This window comes from Urocampus carinirostris, chromosome 18 (genome assembly GCF_059441175.1).
Source record: "Urocampus carinirostris isolate Australia breed hairy pipefish chromosome 18, RoL_Ucar_1.0, whole genome shotgun sequence".
Lineage (NCBI taxonomy): Eukaryota > Metazoa > Chordata > Actinopteri > Syngnathiformes > Syngnathidae > Urocampus > Urocampus carinirostris.
In genome coordinates, this window is record NC_142366.1 from 4,580,707 (window position 1) to 4,597,206 (window position 16,500).

Below are 16,500 nucleotides of genomic sequence, written 5' to 3' on the forward strand. Positions count from 1 at the left end.
ACACATAAACTACTGCATCTGCTCCCGGTCACAGGCCACGGTCACTACAATAAATGTAAATGGTCTATAAAGCCACCACAAATGATTTTCAATAGAGCGGTCAACATTCTAGATAAGTCCATTAGGTCACATCATTGTGTTAGTTTGGAGAACTTCAAATGTTATTTTTTGAAAACTTTATGAAATGTGCACAGTTGCATCAACAGGCCCCACAGGTGCTTAGTGAGATCATAGTTCCCCTCATGGCTGTTGGCTCCAGAACCAGAGGAGCATAGAGCGGGAACTGTCAAGTCCAGAGGCGGAAAACTAATTTTGGACAATCAGCTTTTACTGTACAAGGCACTGAAACCTGGAACTGTTTACCTGCTGAACTAAAGAATGGGTCAAACTGGGTCCTTTTTTAAACATAAACTTAAAGAGTTTTTAATCAGAGTTCAGATATATGACCACCTGCAGCCTGTGCAATTGTTCTGTTTTATAATATTGTGTGTTTTATGTATGTTATGTGACATTGATGGAACATACTCTTGTCCCTCTTCAGATAAACGAAAAAAAAAAAAAAAAGGCCAAGAAGTACGGAAACCGCCAAAAGCAGACCGCGACACACCGATGAATTACCGTATTTAAAATGTGTATACAATTTTGGATTAACATAAACATGTTATATGTCTATACAGTATTTAATTTTTATGTAGATTAATTTGATCAAATATTTTTTAAAACACTCATAATTAAAGCCAAATAATTTATTAAGTCGTTGTTTTAAAAATGCACTTGATTTCATATTTAGCATAGCTCCGGAGGTAGAGCGCTCGTCTTGGGATCAAGGGATCCCAGTTCGAATCCCTGGGATCATACATAAAAATCAGACGGAGTTTGTGTATAATTACATGTTACATGTCGAAGTGTCCTTGGGTAAGACACTGAACCCCTACTACCCCCAATAAGCAGGTTAGCGCCTTACATGGCTGCAAGGCCGCTATTGGGAAATGTGGAGCACATTGTAAAGCGCTTTGGGAAGTCATTGACTTGAAAAGCGCTATATATAAAAAAAAATGAAGATTGAGGGATATGACCAAGGTAGATAGATGAAGTCTGAAATGTGGCAAAAGGTCACAAAGTTAGATGGGGCCAAATAGTTTCGCAGGCCACTGTAAATGCACATTTCTAAATCTACAAGTATTTATTTAAAAATGCAATGCATTCGGAAGCTCCTGCAAAATGTGTATACATATCACTATGGGCTTCAGTACCCCCGGAAGCTCCTGAAAGAGGTGTATAAATATCACTATGGGCTTCAGGACCTTAGCGACCCTACTGAGGATAAGGAGTGCAGATAATGGATGGATGGAGCATTTTACCTCAGCAACCCTCCCTCCTCTCATGTCTTGATCGTAGCTGGTTTCGGTCGCAAGAGGGCGCAATGCGTTCGGAAGTGCCTGCAAAAGGTGTATAAATATCACAATAAGCTCCCTCCTCCTCCTGCTTCTTCTTCCTCCTGGTTGGAATTCAGTGTGCACGCAGAAAAGGACGCCGCAGACGCGCATCATTTCCCACCACCTCCCCACAGCCTCCGCGGCATCTTGTTAAAGGAGGCGGTCACTTCTTCCTTGTTTAGGATTGTTTTTCTTCCGCGGGAGAATAAAACCCCCAAGTGTCCACGCGATGATTTAGCGGCACCGGCTCACAACGCGATTATCCACCCACCGATCCGCATCCTGGAGGGCCATGGGGGCCGTCTTCCGGCTGGCGTTCCTGCTCCCGCTCCTGCGAGCTGGCTGGGCCTGGGAGCGCCCCATCCCCACCTCCGTTGCCGACTTCCTGCGCACTGGCCGCCCCGCCGCCCTGGAAGGGTCCAATTGCTCGCGCAGGTTCGAGCTCCGGCTCAGCGGCGAGCGAGCCGAGACGCCGCAGCATTCCGAGCTAAACGCGCTGCTGCACGCCGCCAACTTCCTGGGCTCGGTTCTGACGGCCAACAGGTCCAGGGAGCAGAGCGTGAGGACGGATCTGGAGTGGTACCGAGCCCTATTGAGGAGCGTGCTCCTGGGGGAGGAGAAGATTCAGAGGGCCGCCGTGGTTTTCTCGGGAGATGGGGTCCACCTCCAAGCTGTGAGGTCCGGAGGTGAGATTGTGGTCCAAGACCTCTCCGGCGACCACAGGAGGAAGGTGGAGCTCCTGAAGGACTCCCCGAGGAGGAGTTCCATCTCAGAGAAGAGCCACGTGGAGTGGTCGGCGCCCTACCTGGAGTGTCGTCACGGGAACTTAGTCCCGCGCTGGTTTCTGACCTTGGCGGTGGCCTTCTACGGGCTCGGCACCAAACCGGTTCCTGAGTTCAGGTAAGAAGAACTCACCTGTCTTTGTTGGAAGTGAAAAAAATGAGGTGGTTTCAATCAAAAAGTCCACATCAGGATTCACCAACTTTTAAAGGCGGGGTTGTGTGGTTTGAGATGTCCTTGAAAAATTGAAAGTTAAATATTTCCTTTGTTAAGTATGGGTTAAAAATGCCCAACTGAGTTCAAATAACCTTTCATCTTTGTTTTCCACTGTGGCTATATGCTTTTATTTTACTTTGATCGCAACTGTTTGGGGTGGAAAACATTAAGTTAGAGGAATGGGGTGACATATTTTTCGTCCCTGCAGGTTTTTGCAAAAACATATATTTGACAGTGTAGCATGAAAATGGTGAAAGTTTACAAAAGCCTGCTTCTAGTAGAGTCCAAACGCCAACCCAAACCTCCAAAAACGATAAAATAAAGATTGTATTCAAGTAGATCTAAGAAATCCACATACTTGCATTTGCTTCATGAACGAGCCTACTAAGGCTACAATCATGACTTTAAGCCAGGGGATGGCGGTAGAGAGTAACAAAGTTCCAAATTCCGTACAGCTCCTGTATGAAGCTAGTGATTAGTAAATTTGATCTCTACATGACATGAAGTAACTTTTAATAATTGCAACCTGTTGATAACATGATAGATGCAATGTCATTTTAGAAAGGCATCTCAAACTGGTAGCCTTTCGCGCCAATCAGTAATAAAAATTCAGTATCCGTTTTAAAAAGGCTGGATATCCCTGGATTAGTGCGAAGGGTGACCAGTGAAAGATCATTTTCTCATTATAAGTTCTTCTATCTATCTATTTTTGTAGCAACTATAAAAAAAATCTTAAGTACTCTGCCCTTCACCCAAAATAAAAATTATATATACACACACACACACACACACACACACACAATTTATATATAATGTTCTTTTTCCCTACTCTCCAACACCATTATTTTTTTACATTTTTGAAACACTTGTAAGCGTGTGCTTTATTCATTTTAATAAATGCGATTAATTAAAAATTCCCTTGATTCAGGCATCTTTCCTTTTTTTCAGTTTCTTTTTCTAGCCACACATTTTAGCCACTTGGCTGCAGGCTATGGTTAGCTTTTCCTGCTTTGTCCTTCTGTGTCACTGACCTTCCTTAGCTGAGCCCTGATTGTGATTACAACTAAGTCCTGCTATTTAGGCATCCAGTGCTTTTCTTCCACTGCTTACTTCTCTTGCCACAAATGTTGGCTACAGGATATGGTTCACCACTGGCAGCTATTGTTATTGTTAGCTGGTCCATGTAAATAAAGCTCACGATTTGGCATTTCTCCACTGTTTTCCTCTCTAGCAACTCATGTTAGCTCCTTGGCAGCAGGCTATGGCTCGCTGTTGCCTGCACTTTACAAAGTGTTAAATCAACTCTCTCCTCCAAAAAAGGGGAGGGGGGTGATTCGAAGCTATAAATAAGTCAAGTCAAGTTATTTTTATTTGTATAGCCCTTAATCACAAAGAGTCTCAAAGGGCTGCACAGGTTATTACACAGACTATTTTTCAGACTATTATTACAACATCTCCTGATCTGGAACCAACATGAGGGCAAGGAAAAACTCAAAAACCTCAACATGAGGACAATGAAGAAACCTTGAGAAGGGACCACACATGTAGCATCCCCCTTTCAGTATTACCAGACAGCAAAGGATGTTGCAATCACAAATAATACTATATTGTCCATGAAAAGTATAGGCTATCCATATGCTATAGAGTAGAAGTGTGTTTTAAGCTTAGATTTAAACATTTCCACTGAGGTTGCAGATCGGATCTCAGGGGGAAGAGCATTCCACAGCACCGGTTCTTGGATGGAGAACGCTCTCGAACCAAAGAATTAACTTCTTAAATAGAATCTGTTTTTTTTTCTTCAATGAAGGGGATGAGTCACGCAGTTGCACAAGAAAAAAAGAAGAATTTCAGTTTTTTAAACAGGCACGAGATACCTCATATATATCCATGAAGATATATTAGATATTAGGTGACTGTATTGGTACTCGCTGACTGTATTGGTACTCACTCATCTCTTCAATTTCCTATGCTGTTAGTTTTTATTTTGGATACTGGTATGGCGAGTTTTAGTACCTCGGGGAAAGTTGTGGTATCAGCCCGATATCTTGCTCAGAGACTGAGTTATTGTTATTCTTTAGGCAACATATTACGTACAAGTAGTAAGTTAATATTCCTCAAAGTCATGCTTTCTTTATCCTCTACATCAGGGTTGTGTAAGCTAAAATTAACTGATTTACAAACAAATATAAAATTAAATATAACTTGTACATGTACCGTATTAGTTTGTGTATAACGCACATTTTTTTTAAACCTAGATTAACTGAGTTTGAGTGTGCATTATATAGATGTTTTCTGGTACTGTATTTTGTGTTTTTAAGGAATGAACAGTGCTTGAATTTTGGGTGAAGTGCTTGTGAATGCTTGATGTTGTTGCCATGTTTCTTAACAAGTCTTCTTAAAAATGATGCAAAACGTTTTGGAAAAGTTAAGGTTATGTTTCCAAGTGGTAAATTGTAAATTGTTTACCCAACACCCATATGCATAGAGATTTATCATATGTATTGACAAATGCGCACACAAGATTAAAAATCGCATATGTAAATCGCAGATACATTTGCGGATGCCACGACCAGTTAACCACAAGTTAATTGAAAGAAAGAGGAAGGGAAGCGCCCGCGATCCAGTCCTCGCTGGATGCGGGAAGCAAGCCACTAACAGAATCGGATCGTGTTCTGAATGCGGAAGTAGAACTTCCGGAGCGGGAGATGGTGGTTGCCAAAGACAGAAAAAAATAGGTCAATAGCCTGGACAGGAGAGCGAAAACGTGGTTGGGATAAAAAACAGATCGTAAGCCGGGACAGGAGAGCAAACGTGGTCGGGGTCAAAAAACAGGTCGTAGCCGGAGACAAACGGGGAAATCAGGAACGGATAGGAGGAAAAATGGGTGCAAAAAGCGGGACCATCTGGAGTCATGGTCAAAGTGCTAACCTTGTAGGAACAGAGGTTTGCTGACGGACTGACAACATGCGAGTGAAAGGACTGAGCTTAAAAAGGACGGGGAACCAATCAGGTAGCCCGCAGCGGTTGGCGCCAAACGAATGGGCACAGGTGATACTAATCAGTCATCATGCCAACAGTGGATCTGCAGAATACACAATTAAAACAGGATTTCTACTTTTAATAGTACCAGAGGAATTGGAAAATTGCATTTGAAAGTCCTTAAAAAGTACTTCAATTTGGCCATGAAAAACGTGTACGAACCCTGATCAGTGTCTAAAATGTTGTTCAGACTGCCATGTTGTCCCTATTCTTTTTCAAGAAATCCTGAAACCCTCCCGTGACAAATCATAAATTGGATCTGCAGTTGTTTGTAAAATACCTCAGGAATTTACATTAAAACCAGGGTCTCAAACTTAATTTACCTGGGGGAGGTTGCGCAAAATCAGGTTTTCCAAAAAGAAGTTCGTATATAAGCATTCCACTGTTTTAAAATATATTTTTTAAATTCCCCATGTACTGCATAATACAAACCCTGGTTACACACAAGTGCGCGTTGTATTCAAATTTGCACGTTTTAGTGGGAAAAAAAAAAATCCTGCATCTAGTATCTCTGTGCCATAGGCAGCTGTCACAAACCCCCACCCCCACCCCACCCTTTGAATGCGCAATCAATGCGACAATGAATTAATAATGAAAGATGTACAACAACAAGCTCACGCCGGCCGTCTTGATTTCGCCCATTTAAGGCTTTCCTCTTTGTGATGATATGGGAGTCTGCAAGGTGACTTCAGCCTTATTTTATTTATTTAACCTATTTTTATTTTTTGGTCGGGTGGGCAGGTGCTAAACAGGCAAATATTTGTTTCACACGCTCATCCGTGCTGATCCAAAATGATGACAGTAAACTGTCGGATTAGCATCCGGGAATAATATGGGCACTGAAACCTGTAATCAGATTAAAAATGAAAAAAATAAACATGAAATGATAGTCAATTAGGGCTGATTTCAATTTGAGAAAAAGTTTTAGAATTATACACGAACTCCGTCTGATTTTTATGTATGTATTCGGTTCTATTTTTACTTAAAACAATCATGCAAACTCAATCCATCCATCCATCCATCCATTATCTGCACCGCTTATCCTCAGCAGGGTCGCGGGGGTGCTGAAGCCCATCCCAGCTATCTTCGGGCAGGGGAAACCTTGAACTGGTTGCCAGCCAGTCACAGGGCACACAGAGACAGACTAGTCACTCGCGCATTCACACCTAGGGACAATTTAGACCGGCCGATCAACCTGACATGCATGTTTTTGGAATGTTTGAGGAAACCGGAGTGCCCGGAGGAAACCCACGCAAGCACGGGGAGAACATGCAAACTCCACAAGGGAAGGTTCGATCTCATGACCTCAGAACTGTGCCACACACGCGCTAACCACTGCGCTGCGGTGCTGCCTCATGCAAACTCATAACACCTTATTTATCTAATTCTTATCCATCTTGAATTTATGTATAAATCCAGAATTGAAATCCAGATTTTATATGTGGTTTATATGCTCTGAAATGGCTAAACCAACTTTTGTGAAAATGTACGCAGTTTTACCTTTTTGGGTTGCTTTTAGCTAGGTTTGGTGTCAAGGCACTCCAAATAAATGCCAACAAAATCGCTCACTGGCACTTTTTTAACAAACAAAGACCCCAACAACCTCGCTCATGTAGAATGCCCCACAACGCCAAGCTCGTCAACGCCAAGCTCGGCAACACCAAGCACGGCAACGCTGGGGCCTTATGCTTGTTATTAAATAAAAACCTTTTAAATCATTTAAAATGTAAATATGTTGTTCAAAATATCAATTAATGTTTTTTTAAAGCACAAATAAAAAATATACTACAAAAATAAGTGATATTTTTATCACATTTTTTGTAATTATTTTAGTTGCAATGAATTATTAATTTTTTTTTAAATATTTAAGAATTTATTTAAAAACAGTTTAAAAATGAAAATAAAAATATACAAATACATTTTAAATTTCAATTGTATTGTTTTTGAAATCAATTATACCAAATATGTGAGACATTTATTATATAATTTCAGATAATTTTAAAACTAAAATAAAAAGATATGATTACACAAAACACAAAAATGTTTTACAATTTAAAAAATTACAACAAAAATAAATAAAACATTTTTTTTAACATCAAGTGATTTCTAAAATGAATATATAGAAAATGACAGTTAATATTATTAAATTATTGTTTTAGTTTTATAAGACTATAAAAATAAATTAAGATTAATTGGAAAAAATACATGAGGTTAAATTATAAATAATAAAATTATTTTTATTCAAAACGTTTGATTTTTTTTTTAAACATCGACACTTTTTTAAAATGATTTTATATAAAATCCTTTTTTTAAGATTCAAAGTATTAATTAGTTTATTTGCAAATGAATACGTGAAAAATTATTATAAAACGTTAACATGATTACATTTTAGTTTTCAATTAAAATGTTTTTAAATTTTAGAAAATGACAACAAAAAAGGTTAAATATCTATTACAAAATTATTTAAAAAAAAATAATAATGAAAAATGGCAATTACATTTTTATTTTAATATAAATTTATTTAATTTTAGAAGGTTGCTTTATTAGACCATTATAAATGCTTTTTAAATACAAACAAAATTCATTCATCAATCCCTCCATTATCCGCACCGATTATCCTCAGTAGGGTCGCGGTGAAAATACTTATTCATTGTTTTCAAATATTTTTGTGTTAAAAATATACAAGTAAACTTAGATTTTTTTTTGCTCAATTAAACTCAATCAATTAATAATACGGTCAAAAAATGTCAGCAAGCTTTTGATATATTTCTTATTTGTTTTTGTTTTTCTCGTGTATTTAGTACATTATGTTTTCAATCCATACTTTTTCTTTTAACCAAAATCTTTAAAAACAGTTAGATAAAAAATGCTAAGATTTGCTCTTTATTACTAATAATAAAGAAAATCTAAACACATTTTTGGAGTGAAATTTGAGAAAAAAAAAAAAAACTCTCATTTTTGGTACCTGATTGTAAATGTCACTATAATGAAGGGCACCAGGTAGCCCCCTTGAACCACCTGAGTAGCCCACAGACAGGTTCTGAAAATATATCATAGGTCATTGTAATTTCCTAAAAAATGTGATTTCTAACTGGCATGGTGTTAAGTCGTTGACTGAGCCTATTTTAACCTCTAATAAGGACAACTTGGTAATAACATAGTAGTAACATTGTAATAACATGTTATTTTAGAAATGCATATTAAAGTGTGTGCCCTTTAAACTTATTGTTAACAAAGCTTAGCTCTCAGCTTCAAAAAAAGTTGGAGTCCCTGCTATAATGGTATCGGTATCAGCCACTGTCTCGATACCGATACCTGGTAATAGAACAAGGGGATCAAAGCATTCCGGGCAGGAGCTTTTATTTTTAGCGTTTATTTTTAGCCCCTTCTCGTCAGCGCTCGCTCTCGAGCTGTCCATCAGCTTCTCTGGATTTTTTTTTTCCCCCCGGGCGAGGAGGAAGATGATGAAAGAATACCGCAAAAACGGGGCGAGTAGGGTCTTTATATGCTTTGCTTTGACAGCGTTTTGGTCCCGGGGCGATTGCACTCAATAATAGTCGGCGTCGCTTTCTCGTCCCATTGTCAGTGGAATGCTTTTTCTGTCACTTAGGATACTTTTCCCCAAGGAAAACATTTATTTTTTTTCTTACTTTTGTGACATGGTGCTTGATTTGTTGTCTTGAAACCTTTGGACAAAGTTCACCGGAGTATGCTGGCTTTTGTTGTTCCTTGAATTGAGCCCTGGCTAAATTTACGAAACTAACGAACATAAATGACCCTTTTCAGCACTCGGAAAAGACGACGGTGCACTATGCATAAGTTTAGGCTCTATGCTTGGTTAACTACCTGGCTTGAAAAATAAATGACCGGTTTTAGCGTTCTAAAAATCCCTTTGGGCTCTTTTGCTTTGTTAACGAGCAAGCAGGTCATATAAATGACCATTTTCAGCACTCGTGGCCAACGACGAGGCACTCTAAGAAACTTGTTGTTTTGAAACCTTTGCACGAAGTTTATTTAGTTTATTTATCAGTTTATTTAGTGGAGCGCCCTTGGCTAAATTTATGAAGCTAAGTAACATACATGGCGGTTTTGGAGCTCTAAAAAACCTTTGGGCTCTTTTGCTTTGTCAACTAGCAAGCAGGCTCCATAAATGAGCATTTTCAACACTTGGTGCATTATAAAAACATGTTGTTTTTAAATCTTTGCACAAAGTTCACAGGGGCAATGCTGTTCCTTGATTTAAAAGCCCTGGCTATATTGAGTAGTTGACTAACATACAGTAAATTACCGTTTTCAGCTCTTGTAAAAGACGATGGTGCACTCTACATAAGTTTTAGGATCTATGCTTGAATAACTAGCGAGTTAGCTAGCAAGATAAATGACCAGATTTACGCTCTAAAGAAAGATTAACAGGGCACTCTAAACAAGTTAGGGTTGTATGCTCGGCTAGCTAGCAGGACAGGTTAATCTTCCTCAAAAGAAGATTCTCTGTATTCCCTGTAGGCAGGACAAAGAAATTCGGGTTTCAGCGCTGTTACGTTCCACAGCGCTGACTTTGATTTCATTGTCCCGATAATGAAAAAAGCAAAAAACGCGAAACAGGATGAATGACAAGAGAAACAACTCTTTGGTGTATCTAGTCAAGTCAAGTCATGTTTGTTTGTATAGCCCTTAATTACAAGGAGTCTCAAAGGGCTGCGCAGCCCGCAGATTATTGCAAACTACGGACTATTATTAAACCATCCCCTGTTCTAAAACCTACATGAGGGCGAGGAAAAACTCAAAAAACTCAGCATGAAAAAAATGTAGAAACCTTGAGAAGGGAAAGCACATGAGGTAATCCCCCTTCCAGGATGACCAGGGTGCAATTGATGTTGCATGGATAAACAATGAAAAAAAAAAGTATATAAAATAATTAAAGCATAATACAAAATCAAAATCAAATCAAAAGGATGACCAGGATGCAATGGATGTTGCATTAAAAAAACAATACATAGATATTGTCAACATGAAATATAGGCCATTGATAAGCAATGGAATATAAGTGTGTTTTAAGCCTAGATTTAAACAGTTCCACAGAGGTTGCAGATTGAATCTCAGAGGGCAGAGACTTCCACAGCACTGGGGCCCGAATGGAGAACGCTCTCGCGGATCTCTTCTTGGCTCTTTGGATTACTAGTAGACCAGTATTTTCAGAGTGGAGGCTCCGGACCGGAGCATAGGGGGCAGATAAATCTGAAAAATATGAGGGAGCAAGTCCATGCACGATTTTGTATAATACCAACAGAACCTTAAAATCACAGCTCAAGCTAACAGGGAGCCAATACAGGTTATCTAAAATTGGGGTAATGTGATCAAACTTTCTTGTCTTTGTTAAAAGCCTCAGCTGCAGCATTTTGTACCAGCTGAAGGCTCTTGATTTTGGACCGGGAGACCAGAGAGTAGTACATTACAGTAATCGAGGCGGGAGGTAACAAACGCATGAATTATAATCCCCGCATCAGATTGGGATAGCATTGGGTGAATTTTTGCAATGTTGCGAATATGGCAAATAGCTTTTCTAGTTAATACTTTTCATGTGTTGTGTTTGTAATTCATTTGATGATGTATTGGACCTTGCGTTCATCTATATTTTTCAGGACCTTTCTGTTTTTTCTGTTTATTAGTTTCTTGCACAGTGAGTAAAAATAGTGAGGTAATGGGATATTATCTAATGCCTTTTCATGTGTCATCACTGGTGGTCTTGCGCAGTGATTTTCAACCACTGTGCCGCGACACACTAGTGTGCCGTCAGAGATTGCCAGGTGTGCCGTGAAAAATCCAATGCACTTTTTGAAATTTAAAATTTTATAAAACATTTATGAATCATTTTCTGCAAATATGATGTCATTGTCAAGTGTATGTGCTGTAAAAACTGGCGGTATTATAAATTATATTGTAATTAAACATCCTGTGTCATTTTATAACATTTTTGGTTTGTGGTGTGCTGCAAAAATCTAAAAAAACATGCCCTGGCTCGAAAAAGGTTGAAAACCACTGGTCTCGCGGTTACGTTTTGGTGCTCTCACAACTACTATCCAAGTTTGATTCCCGTTGCATACAATGCTTTGCGATTTTGGTCAAAAATGTTTTTCGATTGACATTCCTGCACAAAAGCAGTACTGTACAGTAAAACATCCTGTAGGAATGCACACTAAAAAATACTTTATCCCAATCCTATTCACTAGTATTTTGCAGTATTCGACACACTTACAAATTCCTGGCTAATTTGGGGTTTTTAGGTTCGCCTCATAGTCCCGAAAGCTACAGTAACTGGCCTAGAAAAAAAAAAAAAAACGCCATGATTAGTGTTATGATTCCAGTGTAATAAATGTGTTGTAACACTGTTGTAACACCGTCATAACAGTTATTCAGATCTTTGGTACCGTGTTTCTGACGCGGGTGTGCTGCGTTTCAGAGGCGTGGTTCGAGTGGACATCAATCTCCAGGATGTTGATATCGACCAGTGCTCGGTTGATGGCTGGTTTGCAGGAAGCCATAGTTGCAACCTGACCACCATGGAGGTGAGTGCCCAACAGACGCAACATTGATTACTGGAACCCAACACAAAGGGAAAATAAAATGCAAGAAAATTGTTTTTTTGCATGTCATCTTACGATACAGAACAGGAGTATCAAACTTATATTTCCGGAGGGCCACATCAACAATGGAATTGGCTGTCAGCAATTATATTCTACAATTCTATTCTAAAGGGTTGTGAAAAAGTATTTGCCCCCTTCCTGATTCCTGTGTTTTTTGCATATCTATTACTCACAATTCTTTCGGATCAAAAAAACAATTTTAATATCATAGAGAACACAAGCAATACAGAATGCAGTTTTGAAATGTTAATTACGTTTATTAGCGAGTTGGGCCACCGTAGGTAGCGATAATTCAAACATTTACGATGATTGGTAATGAGTCTTTCACAACACTGTGGGGGGAATTTTGGCCCACTCTTCTTTGCAGAATTGTTTTACATATGCTATATTATAGGGTTTTCTAGAATGAACTACCCGTTTAAGGTCACACCAAAGCATCTGTATTTGATTCAAATCCAAACTTCGACTTGGCCACTCTAGAACCTTCATTTTGTTTGTTTTTGAGCCATTTAGATGTGGACCTGCTGGTTTGTTTTGGATTGTTGTCCTGCTGCATGATCCAAGAGCACTTAAGTTAGATGGCGGGAACTGAAATACATCTACAGTAATACCAGGATATACTACACTGTAAAAAAATCTGATATGGAAATACTACAACAATACTCAAGTAATCCCACAAAATACAACAATGGAAATACTACTACAATACTTAAGTAATCCTACAAAAAACAACAATGGAAATACTAAAAAAAACTACAACAGAAATAAGACCATAAACAGACTACAGGAATGTAATACAATAATTCAGTAGAAGAAATTCTACAAAAATACTAAAAAAAATACAACTACGATAATTCTACAAACTAAACAGAAAATTGAGTCCTTTAAACAGGCACCTAATATTGTATTTTCTGGAATTGTGAGTGTTTCAAAACCAGTCTGCTGAATCTATTTAAAAACAAATATAAAGAAATATAACATGTAGCTAATTAAGCTAAGTGTCAAAGTCGGTTCACATTTTTATCAAAGACTTTCTCGTTAACTAGCTTTATGATCGTATGATACCAACATTTACATCCTTTTCACTCGCCGCATTTGCGCAGAGTCAAATTCCCCAGACAGCCCAAAAAGAATATTTATCTAGAGAAACCACCGGCGGGTTTAGCAAAAAAAAAAAAAGGCAGCGAGGGATTAGCGCTGCCATCGGAGGGTTGCTTAAAACACATACGTCAGCTCGGCTAACGTCGCTAAGCTATCACCGCAAAGATGAAGAATGTGTACATATAAATCCTGTGTGTTTGTGTGTAAAAGTAAACATTTAACTTCTATTGCACATGTGTGTTTATGTTTGAAACAAAACATATTTAGCTTCAGTGCTATATGTGTGTTTGAGAATAAAACTAAATATATTTGGCTTTCATGCCTTATGTGGGTGTGTGCATAAAAAAAAAACATATTTAGCTTCAATGCTACATGTCTGTTTATTTATAAAACAAAACATGTTTAACTTCAATGGCATATGTGTGTTAGTGTATAAAAAACGTATTTAGCTTCAATGCTGCATGTGTGTTTATATATAAAACAAAGCATATCTAGCTTCAATGCGACATGTGTTTTTATGTAAAAGAAAAAATAATTAAATTCAATGCTGAACGTGTTTTTGTGTATAAAACAAAATATATTTAGCTTCAATGATAATTGTGTGTTTGTGTGTGAAATAAATCATATTTAGCTTCAACAGTACACGTGTGTTTGTGCATAAAACAAAACATATTTAGCTTCAAAGCTACTTGTGTGTTTGTGTATAAAACAAACCAGATTTAGCTTCAATGCTACATGTTTGTTTGTGTATAAAATAAAACATATTTAGCTTCAATGCTACATGTGTGTTTTTTGTATAATAAAAAACGTATTTAGCTCCAATGCTGCATGTGTGTTTATGTATAAGACAAGAAATATTTAGCCTCAATGCTACATGTGTTTTATTTTATATATAAAACAAAACAAGGCAGCTTCAAGGCAGCATGGTGGCGAGTTGGTTAGCGCGTGTGCGGCACAATTCTAAGGTCATGGGTTCAAATCCAGCTACCAACCTTCCTGTGCGGAGTTTGCATGTTCATGCTTGCGTGGCACTCCGGTTTCCTCCCACATTCCAAAAACATGCATGTCAGGTTAATTGTCCGGTCAAAAATTGTCCCTAGGTGTGAATGAGCGAGCGAGTGAGTTGTCTGTCCCTGTGTGCCCTGCGACTGGCTGGCAACCTGTTTAGTGTGGCCCCCGCCCACTGCCCGGAGATGGCTGGGATGGGCTCCAGCGCCCCCGCGACTCTACTGAGGATGAGCGGTGCAGATAATGGATGGATCGATAATTAGCTTCAATACTAAATGTGTTGTTGTGTGTAAAACTAAATATATTTAGCTTCAACACGTGTGTTTGTGTTTAAAACAAAGCATATTTTGCTTTGACACTACATGTGTGTTTGTGATTAAAGCAACACATAGTTAGATTCATGTCTGTTTGTGTATAAAAGCAAACATTTTAGCCTTAATGATACATGTGTGTTTGTGTATAAAACAAAACATATTTACCTTCAAAGCTACATGTGTGTTTGTATGTAAAACAAAACATATTTAGCTTCAATCATACATGTGTAATTGTATATAAAACAGATATGTACTGCTTTGATACTGTATGTGTGTTTGTTTATAAAACAAATCATATTTAGCTTTAATGGTACATGTGTGTTTGTGTGTAAAGCAAAACATGTTTAGCTCCAATGCTAAATGCTAACTTAAATTAGCAAGCGATTCTATTTCCTTTTTTGGAGTCTGCCCGAAGCACATCAAAACAAACCTAGAAATAGAACCTCCTGGGAAAAAAGAGACAAGCTAAATTTAAATATAGCTTGTTAGCTAACAAGCCAGAGCTCTAATAATGTTGTCCTGGCTGTGGAGATAAGAAAACAAAACAAATGAACGTCTTTTGTGTTTTTATCGAGCCAACGTCAGCAACTTGCAGAGGTGACAAAGACGCCAGAAAATAAGACATACATTCCTGTGTTTAAAAAGTCCCAATGACGGAGGTCAAAGATTTATTTCAATTAGGTTGACACTACAACTATTGACAACTATTAGCTATCTTGCATCATGTATTCAAGCTAACAAGAAACTAGCCAGCAGAGTTAGCGAAAGGAAATATTTTAAATTTCATATACAGGAGCAAACGCTAATGAGCTCTTTTAGCAAGCTCGCCACCAAGCTGCATTATTGAGCATTTTCAGCATAAACAGTTGGGGAGTGGATGCTAATGAGCTTGTTTAGCATTTGGAGTCAGCGATCCAACCCGTGTACTTCCTTTGTTTTTTTTCTCATTGACTCTCCACAGAGAAGTACAAGCTGGCTAGCAGTATAACTGACCGGTTTTAACCCTCTTATAAGAGGTTTTGGGCTTTGAACTTAAGGTAAATAGCAAGCAGGAGACATCAATGACCATTTTTAGCACTCGTGAACAACGATGGTGCACGGTAAAAAGTTTGGGGTTTTATTCTTAGCCTGCTAGCTAGCTACATAAATAATTGTTTTGAGCACCCGGGGCGGTGCACTCCATAAGAGATTTAGGCTCTAAGTAAAGTTAACCAACTAGCTAGGGTCGTTGGCCGTTTTAAGCACTCGCGGCTGATGATGGTGCACTCTAAATAAATTCTGTGTTGTACACTTGGCCAACTAGCAACTTTAATGATCATTTTCAGCACTCACAGATGACAACAGTGCACTCTAAAGAACGTCTGGGTTCCACATGGATCAAGCTTGTTAGCACGACCAATTTCTGCATCAGCAGTTAGCTGACAGAGTCAGCAAAAAGGAAAATCTGAAATATCATATTCGGGAGTGCACGCTAACGAACTCGTTTAGCATTGGGAGTTAGAGATGCTAACATTGGACTTCCTTTTGTCTTCTTTCATTGACTGTCCACAGAGAGGTACAAGTACTCAGACAAAAGGGGGGTTATTAATTATTTAAAGGGGACGAAACTCGCTGCAATCCATTACCTCACATGCATTAGGAAGAATCTGATCTACAGCCAAGCCCAACAACGTCGTAGCCAGGAAGCGGATTGCAAGATAGACATACAACCAAAAAAAAAACCCTTAAAAGAATAATCTAACTGAACCTGTAAAAAATATTCTTTTTTGCCACTGGATGGCAAAAGAGTATTATGTTGGACACTGTAAAGATGTGTTTTTTTGTCACTGAATGCCATAAGTTAGGCATGTTTAGTTTAACAGTTGAATAAATGCAGCTTAACATCTGAACCAACTCACCACACTAAACAAACTCAAGTGGGAGCTATGAATAAAAATGTGCTTGCCTCAATTGTCCTGCTGTTTT

At 38.5% G+C, this 16,500-nt stretch overlaps 1 protein-coding gene across 3 annotated transcripts in view; it reads left to right on the forward strand.

Annotated features, from left to right (window-relative positions):
* Positions 1-1,501: 1,501 nt before the first annotated feature.
* gpr158a (G protein-coupled receptor 158a) overlaps positions 1,502-16,500 on the forward strand; it is a 43,787-nt gene continuing 28,788 nt past the window's right edge. For 2 of the 3 annotated variants that reach the window (XM_088321950.1, XM_088321951.1), the window contains exons 1-2: positions 1,502-2,336; positions 11,929-12,034. In XM_088321950.1, coding sequence (XP_088178076.1) covers positions 1,729-2,336; positions 11,929-12,034 — 714 coding nt within the window. In that variant the 5' untranslated portion in view covers positions 1,502-1,728. Of the gene's footprint in view, positions 2,337-6,126; positions 6,154-11,928; positions 12,035-16,500 lie in introns of those variants that run through there. The other variant, XM_088321952.1, reaches the window with a different exon arrangement.